The sequence below is a fragment of the Rhipicephalus sanguineus genome, chromosome 4, assembly GCF_013339695.2.
Source record: "Rhipicephalus sanguineus isolate Rsan-2018 chromosome 4, BIME_Rsan_1.4, whole genome shotgun sequence".
In the NCBI taxonomy this organism is placed as follows: domain Eukaryota; kingdom Metazoa; phylum Arthropoda; class Arachnida; order Ixodida; family Ixodidae; genus Rhipicephalus; species Rhipicephalus sanguineus.
Window position 1 is genome coordinate 152,841,271 of NC_051179.1, and position 16,349 is coordinate 152,857,619.

General features: G+C 48.3%; 1 protein-coding gene across 1 annotated transcript in view; it reads right to left on the reverse strand.

Moving 5' to 3' along the window:
* The window catches only part of LOC119390812 (serine/threonine-protein kinase unc-51-like), a 155,908-nt gene that overhangs the window by 83,618 nt on the left and 55,941 nt on the right, over positions 1-16,349 (reverse strand). The window contains 2 exon segments of the mRNA XM_049415386.1: positions 13,898-13,930; positions 16,002-16,052. Of these exon segments, the coding sequence (XP_049271343.1) occupies positions 13,898-13,930; positions 16,002-16,052 (84 nt within the window).

A 16,349-nucleotide genomic window follows, 5' to 3' on the forward strand; every position in this document is an offset into this window, starting at 1 on the left:
ATTATTCTCGCGTTTGGTGAGGCATCTAAGGCTTTTGCCTCAATAACGGGTGACTTCAAACGTTTTGTATCGTCAAAAAAGAAGAAAAAAACAAGCGGTCGGAAAGGGACTCCCGGGATGACTGAACGACAACCCCCCACCAGGCCCGAGCGGCTGTGGTCCGTATCTCTCCGAATGAGAACAATTAGCGACATGTAGAGGTCAAAAGAGCGGCAAAAGAAGACGGCGCGCAGTGCACGCCAAACGGAAGACGGAAACAGGCTAAAACAAACGGTCAAGACAAACGCCACAGGAGGAAAACCACCACGGAGCGGGGGTGCAAACATCCGGCTCCGCTGAGATACAAACAAAGGAGGCAAGAAGAAGAAAAAGAAGCAGGCGCGAACAGCAGCAGCACAGTGGCGCATAGAAACAAGTACGGACAGGAAACAAGCACACGCCTGTCCTAGCGAACGAACTGACGCACAGGACAAATACAGTATAAACGCATGATGCATCTGGGCGCTACAGACCGACACTATACCTCCCGCTGGAGAGCTCTGCATGCTGCACTGTGCTTGTGCGCCACATGCAGTATTCATAACGCAGCATATCATAACAGTACAACGAAAGAAACGAAACGGCCGTAGCGATGCGAGGTGGAAGGCTAAAATGACGTTCTACACACACACACACACACACACACACACACACACACACACACACACACACACACACACACACACACACACACACACACACACACACACACACACACACACACACCAAAGGAGGCCTCGCATGGACGGCGTATCAAACACGCTGTAACGTCGTGCGTGGAGGCCACTGCGCAGAAGCACTTTTCGCACCGCCGCGGCCACCTTCCGTTGGCAACGCGCTATCTCTCGCCACGAAACGACGACGACGACGACTCCGCGCGGCACGGCCCAACGGCCCTCGCCTTCAAACGCGACGAAGTAGTCGGGTTATACAACGACGGCTCTTTCACGAGCCGTGCAGAACCCGTTAACCGAAAACTGACACGCGCGTGAGGTGGACCCGTTATCTGAAATGGGCCGCTGTCGGTTGCGGGCAAGTTTGTAACTCCCGAATGTGCGTTTAACGTAAAAAGGATGGTCAGGTACGTGCGCAAAGAGTCTGATTAGCGAGACACAATTACCACACACGTTTTGACCCCCACATGAATTACCCCGTGCACGGGTTTAGTGCGACACGTCGCAAAATGCGTATGCAGCACGAATGGCAATATGCGCGCACTGGGCTTGCTCGCGTCTGCGAAAGAGCAGCACAACAGAGAGCGCAATTAACGACAGATTCACCGAGCCGGAAAACAATAGCCAGCGCGCAATACCGGCACTATTGCCAGAAACAGCGAAATACAAGTGGCGTCAAGGTAACAACATTGCAACAACGCCGGCATGGAAATGTACCGCGATTTGCAAACATCTTCCGAATCGTCCCTTCCCAGCTTAATTGCTGTCGCCTCTAGACAAAGTCCTACGTTCGGTGTCAAAAAAGCAAGCCGACCGTGCCATCTAGACAGCTTTAAACGGACGGTTACGCTGTTCAATTACGGGAGTCGACGTCCGCTTGAACTTCAACAGAGATGAACGTTGGGATGAGTTCAATATGACAAATTTCTTGTGTAAGCTTGCCCGGTCAGTAGCCGGTGAGGCCCTGAAAGAGGGGCGCCACCTACTAGTAAACCGCAACTGAGCGACCTTACTTCAATAAAGTTCTCTCTCTCTCTCGTTATGTAAACCAGTCATCAGCACGTCCGCAAATTCGAAAGTACTGTGCACCGTAGGAATATGCACTCCCGGGTTCATTCACGCCCGGAGGATTTTCTCCTAACGCCAAATTACAGGCGAATACCGGTACTTCAGTGGAGTGGTTTTGCTGCATCACGTGGCCGTACCTCAAGGACAAGCCCTTAAAGGGACACCAAAAGAGCAAAAAGATTTTTCTCATATTAGTTAAGTACTCTTCACGATACCAAAAACACCACGCTTGCTGCGAGAAGACGCTTAGTAAGCGAGAAAAAGCGCAAAAACAAAAATGTGGGTGGCGACGCCACCTTGAAATTGCCGCACAATTCGCCGTGACGTCACATGTTTTGACGGCGCCTACTAGGGGACTACGTGGTTCCTAATCGGTAGAAATGAAGTACACTGTCCTCTGAGGGACCGGGCCATAGACTTAACATACCAAGTTTGGGGTAATTTTGTTGAGTCAATGGCACCAAAATACGATAAATAGACTTTGAAATCAGTGACGTCACGAGGGGAGATTTCGGCGCGAAATTTAAAAATGAAACTTTGAACTTGATTTTCTCCTCTATTAATAAACCTGTGATGGCGAAATTAACGAAATTAGAGTTCTCAGAGCACAATATATCCATCTAAACCGATTCATTGTTTCTCTTTAGTGCCCCTTTACAGGCCGCATACTCGATCTTAAGCGTGCGAGTTATGTGTCATGCTACTCGCGATGTTTTCGTTGGACGGAGGTGGACAGCGAACAAAGGAAACACCTGTTCACTGCCACAGCGCCGCGCGACAACGCAGAAAAGCGCGAAATGCAAAGATGCGAACACGAATAAGAAATACGCCACCTCCGCCTTCTTTCTTTCTCACACACAGAGGAGGGCGCGAAAACAGCTTCGTCGCTGCTTCCTCTTAAACAACCTAAATAAGGAAAGAAGCAACTCAGAAGGAAATCCGCTTATGTGAGACAATCTTTCCCTTTCCGTCAACAAGGCTGCTAGCCTTTCGTCACGCAAAGGCACTAAATATTGAAGGGACGCTAAAGTGAAACAATGAATCGGTTTAGATTGACAAACTGTGCTCTGAAAACTCTAATGTCGTTAATTTCACCATCATAAGTTTATTAATAAAGGAGAAAGCCAAGGTCAAAGTATCATTTTTAAATTTCGCGACGAAATATCTGCGCGTGACGTCACGGACTTCAAAAGTGTATTCGTCGTATTTTGGCGACATCGGATCAACAAAATTTCCGTAAGCTTGTTATGTTGAGTCTGTGACCCCCTGTAAGGTCAATGTACTTCATTTTTACGGATTAGGAACGACGTAGGACATAGGAGACGCCGTCAAGATCGATGACGTCACGGCGTTTCGTGCGGAAACTTAAATGTGGCGTCGCCACACGCGTTTTCTTTTTGCCCGTTTTCTCGCTTGCTGAGCGTCTTGTAGCAGCGAGCGTGGTGATTTCGGAAATGTGAAACAGCGATTCACTAATACGATAAAAATGCTTTCTCTCTTTAGTGTCCGTTTAAGGTATGGCCTCATCGAGGGAAATAAACGCAGGATAGTCGCAAGCGTTAAATACCGGAAGCGTGCCTACGACCCTAAACAAAATGAGGTAAAGAACGATTCTTTCCGCTAACTCCGCTGATCCACAGACAGCTTACAGCAACGTTACCTGCTCCGCGAATTCTGTTCGCACTACAAATACGGGCTTTTAACGCGGTAGCGTTAGAGAGCTCGTGTCGCAGAAATTCCGCTGTCGGCGTCGGCACCGTTGGTTGTGAGCGAAAAATCATCCGTGAGCGAAAAATCGAGAAAGTAGCAAATAAAATAAACGTAAAATCTTCGGTCCCAATGAGGATCGAACCCGGACCGTTCGCGTGGCAAGCAGGTGTCTTACCACAAAGCCACGATGTTGCTTGCAGCTGCTTCGGACAAAAACACTACATAAATGTCATGTAGTGAAAGGAGTCTCGACGCATTTTGTTCGGCAGGTGTCACGACGAAAACGAGCCCATACGGTAGGCGCATTCGCGAGGCCATCAAACTACGTCGAAAAACGCCGGGATAGTGCAGCCATCGCCGCTAAATACACACACGAACTTTCAAACAGCTCTAAAAATGGACAACTATGTCCATCTAGAGGAAAACATATCAAGCAAACGCAGCAAACGCTAGATAATGTGCTGCCATCTGTGAAGCATTGTGAGAAATATGTCTTGACTTTTCATGGCATCCGAGAGGGCCGGCGCGCGGCGTATATCTTGGAGGCCATGCGACTCTTGCTTTAGATCGAAAGCCTGTAAAATTCGCGCGCGTGTGTGCGTGTGTGTGTGTAACAATACACATTAATAAGTATGCACTTAGTGGTTGAAGTGCGCACTAGGGGCCGGATTTCGCTATCGCGTTCAACTCTTAAAGGCGAAGCTTAAGGGTCCCCCAATTTTTTTTTATTATTATTTAGCTCCCATGCAATGCCCAATGCAATCAAGGGATCAACTGCGAAATCGATCCCGGCCCCATCTCAAGAATAACTCGGTCCGCCTTCACTGCTCTTCGGGATGACCATCAATTTTCCCCTCGGAAGTGGTGGCATCGTCCCGTTATAGATGGCCACTACAAGCTGATTTCGCATCTCTAAGTGTATAAACCCGGCCGACGCAAGGTTCCATTGCAAGTGAGCTACTTTACTGAATAGCACGTGAAGCCTCGTCCATCACTGCGGCTCGCCTGATATACGGTGTGCCTTTTCCCGCAGGTGCAACACGCCTAAAAGTGGTACTGCGTACGTAACGAAACAACAAATCAGTAGAGATAGATAAACTATTCTTCGGTAACTCGACCGACCTTAATTTAGCCGCCATAGATTGATTACTCCAAGACAAAATTTGGGTAAAAGTATAAGTCCTGAATTTAGCGCCGAAAACTCCGCACCTGGATGTCAGTTTAGAATAACAGAGAGCTGAGCTAGTTGCTAAGTATTCATTCTAAAAGGACAGAATGTGCAAACACGGCTTTTGTGGCGTCCTGACAGGGCGTGCAAACACGGCTTTTGTGGTGTCCTGACTTCTTTCTTGTGTCCGTGTTTGCACGCCCTGTCTTTTTAGAATAGATATCAGTGTAGTCTTTCTTTTTTCGTATTTTGGCCACATAGTAAAATTTATTTCGCCAACTCAGTGTGACATTTTGGCGTACCAAGCGTCCTTCTGCTCCAAGAGTGGGGGCTTTGGGGGGATTGTGGGAGGGTAATTTACTAATACGACAAAAACCTTATGACAGAGAGAGAGAGAGAGAGGCGCGATGAGTTTATAAATTGCATGCGAAGCCTCTTCCATCTCTGCGCCCCAAGTGATACATACGGTGTGTCTAGTCACGTAAATAGAGACGCAAATAGCGAGCTCGAACCAAGGTGACCTAGCTCCCGACCGGCGCAAAACACAACCGGAGAGCGTGTGTGTGTGTGTGTGTGTTGTGTGCACTCGGACGACGAGAGAAAAAAGGATCTAGAGAGACAGGTTTTGCCGCGTCGGCCCGAAACTTCCCCGAGTGACTCACACAAAACCCCTTCTCTTCCTCCTCCTCGGAGACGATCCGAGCCGCGCGGACGCTCGCATGCAAATAACCGTATCCCCGCCTCGCGTGCGAGCATCGCTTTTCTGCTTCTTCCCGCAAGCGCCATCGTCATCCTCTCGTTCCCACACGCACTCATTAGGGCTCTCGGACCACCTCATTTTAATTTTTTTTTTTTTCGAAGAAGCGAGCGCGCGAAAATGGGGATGCGCGTGCTTGCTTCTACGCAATATACACATGAATACAGAGAGGAAAATGAAATGACAATAGCGGATAGCCAAACGACGAAAGGCAATATAATGACAACTTTAGATATGGTGACGCAAACGGCCACGCGGTCGCTTAATTTAATACCGCTTTCGCCGTAACCGACGCGAAGTTCGCGTGCTGACGTCGACGCCAAGCAACAACCAGCGAAACGACCGTACAACCCCTTATGCGTGCATTAAGCGGTGCTTAAAATGGACAGACAATGAAGCCTTGCATTTTGGCGATAATATAAATTATTCGCTCGGAAAACTCGTTTATTACATATCGCATTGCGGCACACAACTACGCAGTGGTGGAACTTTTCTATGTCCGCAACATATAAAATGATTAAAGAAGGAAGTGAGGGGTGGAACGACACAGTTGCATTCAAACAGCAGAGTTAGTGAGCTGGCGATTGTTAGAACACGTGCCCTATGCTTTCTAGGTACGCCACTTCATGTATCGAGCTCATACCGCGATCGATTTGGTGCTCTCAATCGATGCTGGTGCTCTCGATAATTAATAATTTCCGGGGTAGTACGCGCCAAAACCGCGATATTATTACGGGACATGCCTTAATGGCGAGCTCCGGAAACATCTGCCACATGCGTGTCCTCTAGCATTTCGCTGCTATTTCAATGCGATCACAGCGGCCGGGATCGAACCCGCGTCTTTCGGGTCAGCAGCCGAGCACCGTAACCACTGTACCACCGCGGAGTCTTTCAACGAGTGAATTAACTAACTACGTTGCCGAATAATAATCACGTTTTATTTGACTGCCCAAGTAAAACTTAAACAACTTCGGCCAACGGCGCCTTTGCGGAAAACGCCAGAAACCACATACTGCAACACGAAAATTATGCCGCGAACGACGCAATGACAGCAACAATGACGAACCGACACCGTCTATATTGTAGGTATTTTATGTGTATATATATAAACGCAGCGAAACTTCCTCGCTTCACTTTTTTTTTCCTTTGCTCTCTTCGCCCGATGCGCGCAATTGTCGACGCTGTACAAATAACGACGCAACCACTGGCGAAGGCGGCAAACAGCTTTCCCACGCGCCTAATGCCGACGCCCTACCACGGCGGCATAGAAAATGCGCTCGGCCCGTTTTCTCTGCGAAGAGAGCCTTCGAAATAAGCGACGGGTGCGTCCGCCCGAGGCTGCGCGAAAAGGCCGCGCAAAAACTTTCCTCTCGTTGAATTACCGTATAATGTCGCGGGTTTCCATTAAGACGCGCATAGCCGGTATGGGCCCGCGGGGCGTCGCGACTGTTATTATACGCGAGCATGCGGCGGCTATAGCGTTATTGTGACACACACTGGCGTGCCCGAGCCACTCGGCTATATAAAGTATTTCAGGGGCGAACGCGCTTCTGCGACAGTCGTCGCGACCTCGTTACCGTATAGTTAATGAGTAACGCGGCCAGTTCGCCGAAAAAGAGGGCCGCTCACCGAGAGCTTCCTTGACACGACGAGGCGCGGGATTAACGGCCCGGATTATCTAAGGCGCCGCGAGAGATTACACGCACCGGCGAGTCCCCGAGGTGCAGAAGCGGCCGCAATCCATTAAAATTTAGTACATATGAAGCTTCATAGCGCGGGGATGTTGACGTAAACCGCGTATGTTCAAACCCAGTTCAGGGCTCTGGCGCGATCGAGCGAGCGAGCGGATGACGCTAACGTAACGTCATTCGCTTAACGTGACGCGACTGTAATGTAAGCTTCCTTCGTTCTTGCGCTAGTGCGTGCTTAACGCGGTTCGCGCGTTATTCGCCGCGGAATCCAGCATTGCGTGTCATCGGCCAGACACAAAGGGCCCATTCTTTCCGCCCCCCACCCCGCCCGCATACTGAAACGATCGTACATACGTGGACAACGCATGAATAGCTTTTGCATTACTTCTTACATTGTCCAATGGCGCGGCACAATGCTATTAGCGCAATGTATTCGTCGTGCAGAAGAAAGACGCGCGAGCGCGTGCAGAGGAGAACAGGAACAGAAGAAACAAATACCGGCAGTCGATTGAAATGTCGCACTGTGGCGCAAAAGAACGCAGACACGAAAATTATGCATGCATATGCTCTTCTTTCTTGTGTCCGTGTTTTTTTTTCCTTTATTTTCTTTTTTTTCCCGCGCCTTTCTTCCACGATGAATCTAACTAACTCGACTTTGTGTCGCTATCAGTGCAATCAATCTTTGAAATTCGCTTGGTATAATTAGAGTAGTGTAAAAACGAAATACACAACTCTGTACAGAGCGATCCACAAAATTAAAAAAAAAAAAGAAACGCTGCCAACAGTCTTGGCATAGCCTTCATTTGCCATAGCCTTCATTTGCCATACAGCACACAACAGTACGACGAGACGTGATGATTTTTTAGAGCCCCGTAATAACATGAAAACCCGAAAACAAAACGCAAGGGTCTTTAAGACTTCTTTCCTATTAGCTAGTCATGTAACCAAATAAAACGCAGTAGAGCCTCGGTCTCATACGTCATATATTGGTACCTACATATGTTTCATATCGCCCGCATATACCATGTATGCATAAAAAAAATCGTCAAACACGGAAAGTCGCTGCATCCAACGTTTCAACGAATGGAGTTGTCTTCTTCAGGGGATGAATACAAGTCCACTGCCCTGACAAATAAAAGCTCCCTTTGTCGGCTCAGGCGACATTCAGTGTTGGACGCCATCTCATCGTTTCGAGCCTACACCTTAATTCACCTCAACTTCATGCCTATTACCCTGAACCTTCGTGCCTATTACGCTGAACTTCATGCATATTACCCTGAACCTTCATGCCCTGAACTTCATGCAGTATGCGTACACGAATAGAAGGCGGAATGGGATCGTCAAGAGCAGAGTCGCCCTGCAAGCTGGTATTGATGCACGGCGTCGCAGGTATACACGTGTACACGTTTCCGCAGCCGTGCGTACAATGACGACAAGCAGTATGTACGGAAACTGGCGGCACGACAGCTGGCTCGTTCCGCTATTATAACATTTGCTATTAGGTCCGAACCACTATACAGGGTGACGCAATGAAGCGCACTGTGGAGAAGCCTCGCTTCCGGGCTGACTCCCCCCCCCCCCCCCCCCCCTATGCGCTTGTTTCTACGGCACGACGAGCTCAAACAGAACAATCCGGCAGCGTTGCTATCTATACGCTCACCGCGAAGGCGCAATAACCACAAAGAGGTTGCATTCACTTTCCACTGCGGGAAAGCAACCTATAATAAGCAAATGAGCTTATCGCAGACTCATCTCTTCCTCTGCCGCTTCCTAATTAGGCGGCTTATCGCACCGCCCGCAACTGCCCGCTCCCACAGAGCCAAATTTAGGGGCCGACGCGAGCGACGGACCTAAATTTATCGCGGCTTGTCATAGATCGGCCAGATCGGCTTCGAATGATACGGGCGGTCCACTTCATTCGATGACCTCTGCACAACAGGAGCCGTGTAGTGTAAATCTTAAAACTTGTTCTGGACGGACCCACAACGCTGCCAGGACTCTACCCTGTTGTTTTGCACAGCCATCCAATCGGCGAGATGCCCAAGCTCCACATCACCCGATAAAATCTCCTCCACCAAATAGCACAAAATAGCGCAAGTCGAACGAAATAGCGCAAATAGCACACGAAATGGCACAAGTAGGCGCAAAACGTTCGGCATTATAACCTGCTGACGCGTACTGCGCATAAACGCCCGCGCGAGCCGTAGAACTACGGAGGGGTAAGCACGAATATGCGATGACATACTGGGCAATGTTCTCGGCATTCTCGCGCGAAAAGAGACGGTAAAAAAGCAGAGAGAGAGAGAGAGAGAGAGAGAGAGCAAAGCAATTGCGTCAACGCGCAGGAAAAGCAACCCACCAAAGCAGAGAGCTTGAAGGTATATAGGCGTAATCTGAAATTCACACACGCTCAATCGTTATTACGTCCCCTACAAAGAAGGCGGGATGCAATGAAAATCAGCGCCCGATTTACCTTCCATCGCGTGACATTATCATTTTGTTTACGCATCCCATTTCATTGGCTTCCGGACGAGGCGCGACAGGACCTGAAAGCGGCTGCTGCCGTCACAAAAATGATCCGGAACAAACGGCTGCTGCAGCGAACCACCCTAGAATAACCACGCGTATATGAAAAGCCGGAGATAGCAAAAGTTCGGGAAATCGCAGTTCCCATCCCTCGGCGTTATCTACGCGCATGTGGCAAGCGACACGCTCGGATGCCGCGTTTCGGAAACGCGCCGCGAACCCTCGGGCGCACAGACATACGGGGTCGCGTCACGTAACGGCCAAAGTCGTCAGCTGCGTTCGCACGGGGCGCCAAATGGGTCATTGAACGCGCGACGCTGAACACCGCGGGAAACTAACCGCGAGCGACGATTTTGTTTGGCCTAGCGCTCCGCTTTTCTTCTTTTGTATAGCATACTATAGTCGGTGACAACCTAAGAATAAATATAAGCTCCGCCCACGAGGCCGCATTGCTCATATTTTGCATGCCTCCGCGCTGCAAACGAAGTAGTTCCTAAACAATGACAATCATTTTCACTCATATAAACCTTATTTTGCAATACTGCACTGTTATTGAAATAAAGAAAGCAAAGCTAGATAAAATAAATTGTGAAGGCACGGAGTTCAGCGTCAGCATAACAATATATGTGTTGTTTAAATCGCAGCCCCCGCCGCGTTCATCTCGGAGTCTATACGAAAAAGTGATGTACATCTCAAAGGCGATGTTTCTGAGCAGTGCGTAATATGATATTAAAAGAAATAATGCCAGATTTAACATAAAATTTAAAATAAAGGAATCGTTATTTCACCGTTTCGCAGAACGAAACAGGGACATTATTCACGTTTAATAAGGTCGTTTGTAATTTTTTTGCGAAACTCTCGCCGCCAGTTTTCTTCACTGACTGCTGTAACTATGGCAACTGTGACTCAAAGCGAAGTATGGCGAAGTGGTCTGATATCACCTTTGTGAATTTCGACTCTTCTGTTGCCGTAAATACCGCATTTGCGTCTCTAGTCGCCGTGCTTGTAATCGTGTTTGAGGAAGACGCCAAGGCTTCATCTGACGTCTTGTTTCAACGAAATAAAAGCGTGTAGCACACATGGCGTTTAACTGTCGGGGCCATTGCGCGCGTTGCCGTTACGTTCACGCCAAGGAGGTGTACGCGGCTAAATTGGCAGTGACTAAAAGCTTTACGTGGGATTGTTTCTCGCATCGACAACTTGCACTGGCACTGCCATTACCCTTATGCCCTTGAACATTCAAGTTTTTAGTTAATTTATTGTTTATTTATTACATACCTGCGTCGCCCCAGTGGGCATTACAGCGGGGGGGCCCACTTTTGTTAGAAGAGGGGCCCCTACCTTCTATGTATGCGTGTGTCTGTGCGAAGGTATATATATCTATACGTAGATTGTGAAGAGGCTGTCATCGGTTGCCGTAAGACAAATAGGAAAAGGATACACGCTCCTCAAAAGACAGTTTATTTGTCAACGTTTTGGTCGGAGACCGATCTTTATCAAGGGAAAATTTACGAGGCTTCGATGCGCTTTTATAGCATCGTCCTCCGTGCAGGCAGGGCGACAAAAAAATCATAATAAATATAAAAATGAAAAAATCAGTAGCCACAAGACCACAAATATACACTCGGGCATAGAAGAAGCACGTGCATCCTCGAAGAAAAAAAAAGGAAAACATATAGATGTCTATACAGATAATCTCGGTGGACACAATCAGTAAGTACATTCCTTTCGTACATTGTCAAGCCCCTGCTCTCCGGCTCCCCCCTCCTCATTTGTTCGTGAAGCATAGTGAGGGGGTGAGGCTTCACAAGAAGGGATAAGCGCTTAAAAAAGGGTCTATGCACTATAAGTTTCACGAGTTTAATATGAACAAATTATCACTGCGTAATACGTGCACACAATACACGCGAAATGCTAAAAAACGCACGTTAGTCAAAACCAAGGATTCCGAATATGATATCGTGAAGTATGATGCAACGCCATTAAAAACAAAAGCTTTTTTTTTTCACTCAATAATAGTTTTAGCGGCGTCACTTCAGTTACGATCATGATCCATGCAATCGACGTGTCACAGCGAGCGCATCATTTCACGGTTCGTAGACAACGATTACCTCGCACGGCGTTTCTCATAGCAAGGCGTTCGTGCATCGAGCGCGATACTTACGCGGCGGGCACTTCAACCTAGCAAATCATTCTGGGCTGGTGGAACTAAATTCCGTTGATACGACGCAACTGCGCCAATAGACGCACGTCACATAATCACAAACGCATCAGATGACCACAATTATCTTCTTATAAATCACACACCACTGCATATTCTCCACACCTGGTTTGTTTACTTTCGCATTGTGTTGCTCTAACGGGCTACGTTGGTCGCTTTCTTTCTCTCACCCTTCGTCCGCACATACGTCGCTTATGTAGGTGCACAGCACGGCGCATATCACAATAGATCACCAAGATTCCCATGTCGCGAGCTCCAAGCAACACACACACGCGCACATGTGGCAACGCTAATGCCATGGCTTTTGCGGGCGGTAAATCGTCGACAGACGCGCACATTCCGACTTCACTTTCCCCTCACTGCACAGGAATGAACGCGACGACAATCACCGATGCGGTGACCCTCAGGCGATATGCTTGATGTATCCGAGCGATGGAAGGAACACACGCCGTGTTGCACTTGACGCTGCCGAAACGACGGAACGCGCTAAAGCGTTGTAAAACACTCCGAGCTGTTGCCACTTCGGTGCACTTCAAACGCGGCACAGTCGCAAGCTTCTACTGCATCGGATGAAGAACGGCGAGGACGATGCTGGGTAAGTGCGAATAACAGTAGGAAATAGCATCTTCTGGAAGAAACAAACACCGCAGGAAATTCGAAATGACGGATCTCGGTTTCGGTGCAGCGGTACTAGGGTGCGGTACCTCGCCTCTCGTCGCGAACGGCGCCATGTTGCATTTTTCATTGGTTCGTCTTAACCGTTACGTCATGGTAAAGATCGGCCGTAGTTGGACGCGCATAATACAAATGGACAGCGGTACAGTTTACTTTTTATTCTTAGCTTGTCACCGACTATAGTATATTCTACAGTATTGCAAAGTCCCGTCGCTGCCTCGCGGTCGTCGCCATGCACGTATACTGGGCGATATGTTCGTGCACATACAATGTCACTGCCAGATATCAAGCGCTGAGATAATAAACAAACACCCTGCTTTTCATCGGCCTATGTTAATGCTCCGATATGGCGGCCTTTATATGACCTCAGCAGAAGGGCGTTACAGTGGACAGCACATGAGAAAAGTTTCCGAGGCACGCGTAAGTTCTCGCTCCGCTAAGGCATGCAACTTCGAAATTAATAATCAACGTGAACGTGGCACAAAAATGAACTGTTCGAATTCACGGATCATGCTTCGCAGTATAACTGAAGCGAATGATTGCGGTGGCCATTCACTTGCACGCGGAGTTGCACCTTCTTCCTAAACTCTATACTACATTCTTCCAAACGGGACACGGCTGCGGTTATTTCGCGTTCGACGCCATCAATATCTTTCGTAAAGATAGGAAGTCCCAACTCCCATCCTGCGGCCAGCCAATCAGGGAACGGCTAATGGTTTACAAAACAAGGTACACAGATTCAAATTCCTAGCGCCCTTTGGCCATACCTGACCTTCGAGACATTCAATGCCCACATATCATCATCCAAGTGTATCAGAGAATGCTACGAATGTATTATTTTCTTGTCCGGTTTCGGGCGCACCGCTTTTGTCCGAAAAGAGCCAACTTCGAACAATAAATTATCGCGACGTGGATATCGTGTGTTCTACTGCGTATGTCAAGCGCGCAAATGCGCTTACCGCGTACGTTCACCGAGCGAAGGTGTCCCTCGTGCATGGGCTGAATTAAAGTCCCTAGATTTTTCCCTGCTCTTAAGTACGGACAACCATTGAAGCGCCGGCGACGAATCTCATTGGCTAACGCTCGTTTTCGGTAGCCATGCTCTTCCTAACTCTTTTCCAGCACCTGGTGAAACGCGTCCCCCATTCACTAATGACGGGGGGTTGACGGGAGGAGCAAGGCGCGTCGCGGTAGCATGCGTGGCTAATGTACTTAGACGCACATGGCTTTGTAAATCTTCCAAGTTAGGAAGAAAATGGCGTCGGACGCCAGCTGCGCGCGAGAGAGGGCCGTGAAAGAAGGCAGGTGTCGGTACTTAAGTAAAAAGGAAAATCTAGGGACTTTAGGCTGAATAAAGCAGAGACTTACCTCCATGACGAGATGGACATGGTGGGCGGTTTCCTGTAATAAAATAAAATGGGTGTAAACGAACGGAGTATAAGGTAAAAACAGAGTAATTTAGGGTTGCCCCTAAAAAGAGATATAACACTCTAGAACAAGAAGAAAATAACGAAACGGGGGAAGCAGGGACGTCCCAAGGTTAATAATGTTCAGAAAGCGTGAGTGCAGTTAATCTGTAGGAATAATGCACTAAAAGGAGAGCGAGTAAGAAGGGAGTATTTATTTTTGTCCCACAACCATTATCGTGGCCGGTGTCGCGTGCCTTTTCTTGCATTATCGCCGCGCGCACGATACTTTCAGGTCACGAACGGCACGCGCGTTATCGGCGTGACGAAGCATTTCTGATAGGAAAATGGCAAGCGATGAGTGTTCAAGAAACGAAATGCAAGCAAGTCGGATGACAATTATTGTTGTGGGACAAAAAAAAAAAAAGCTCTTTCTTATTACTCGCAACCCCCGTCTCTTTTCTTTCTTTTTTTTTTCTTTAATTTAACAGTGTGGTAGCCTTTTCTTCTTTCTTTCATTTTTTTTTTAACCACTTCGGGTGAGTCTCTGTTCGACACTGTGCTGTATGTTATACCCTCGTGCGGGAAGAGAGAGAGAGAGAACCCATCATTTGCGCGCAACTGGCATTCTATCGCGCAAATGGGCGCGATAAAATTCACAAATCAAAATCGTCGCAAGGCACCACATCTGTTTTCTACAACTGCGTTAGTACCGCGCATGCACGGTATAGCGCAGTTGTGGCACACAGCAGAAAGCAGACGTCTGCCGAGCAACGGTTTCGATATTTGTTCATTTTTGGCTATAGCTATAATAACGCTGTCAAAGCAAACGCCGGGGCAAGCGAAATTATTTCACTTAGCCGTGTTCTCCCAAGGTGTATGCGGACAACTTCGTCGCACCTAAATTTCAGCCACGGCGTCTCCCTCGAGCCAGTCATAAAATGAAGCATTTCGTAATTCAAAAGTGCCAGCACAGTATCTAGATGGACGAACAGCACTTCATATACAGAAAGATCCACGGGGCAAAAATCCACGGTCCAGTGGGTCCACTCCATCTCCGCTGGAGTGAAAACACCTCGGGCATTGCCTCTGCAGTTGTGTTCGCTCGGTCGCTTATATTTGTCTCGTGCAAAGGCTGAGAGATTTTCGTCCACGTGCCCACTGTCACCTCTGAAAAAAATTCCGGCTGGCGTCTCTCTCCTACTCTTCCCTATGCAGCGGTGGCAGCGTCCGCTACACTCTGCAGCGGCCATTTCCTGCAGACAGCATCACATATATCGGGCCAACCGTCCGCTGAACAGCGGGATGAATGTCGGGCATACCTAAAACCCCAGATATTACTATTTATGCAGGGCATACTTGAAACTATTCGACAATTTACTAAAGCTGAAAAAAATATTGCAACATAGGGCTACGAGAACGCAAAAAGAAAAAAAAATATACACTGACAATAAACAAGCACGCCGCCATCTTTCTTTTTCCCGTTCCTGCGCAAGTATATTGCGCGGATTTAAGCAAGTGAACTATATTCACGCGTTTCTGACGTCTTCTGGTGACACCGAGCAACGGGCCCCATTACGTGTTACAGTTGTTCGCAATTGCCACGTACACTCGTTTAACTGCGAGCTAAATGAGCCACCGAACGTATCCGGAACACGCGTGACCCGTGGGTGCGCCACTCTATGCAATGCAGTTCGATTGCAGGGTAGCAGCACCCGCACGTGTTCCGGATACACTCGAAAGTACAATTTGAATACATTGTCTCGCTCTCGGTGATTGCGTGTATCCTTTCTCACCCCCAACTTTCCTCCTTACCCGTATGCCTTACATTTCGCAGTTGTTAAAGCACTTTATCGTCGGTGTGCCCATTATTTTCGTAGTCAACTTTCAGTGTTTCGGCGTTCGCGTTGTTCTGACCACTTGTGTCCGCGCCCGCACGTAAACTTCTTTTATCAACTTGCACCTCTGCAAGGCTAGAAAATCCTCGAAATTCTGGCTGAAAGAAGAATAAGGGTGAGGCGGAGATAGGTTAATTAAAACACAAAAGAAACGGAGAGGCAGCCCACCTTGCAGTCGAGCAGGGCGACCACGTTTTCGTGATGCAGCTCGGACAGCTCCTGCGGGGGAGAAAAAAAAAAAGAGAACGAAATGAGAGGGCAGTTTGGCTCACGCGTGAAATCCGTGTCAGCCACTCACAAAAGATCGCCAGTGTATACATACAAACATACATGCATACCTACATACATACCATACATACATACATACATACACACACACAAACACACGCGCGCTCACGACGGCGCCCACACCGAATAACTCCGAGGATCTTCTTCTCTTCGAGCAAGTGAATGCGTGGGGCCAGCGCAGGAGTCATATGTATACGCGGTGTTACATAACGCTCCTTTATGCCTTCC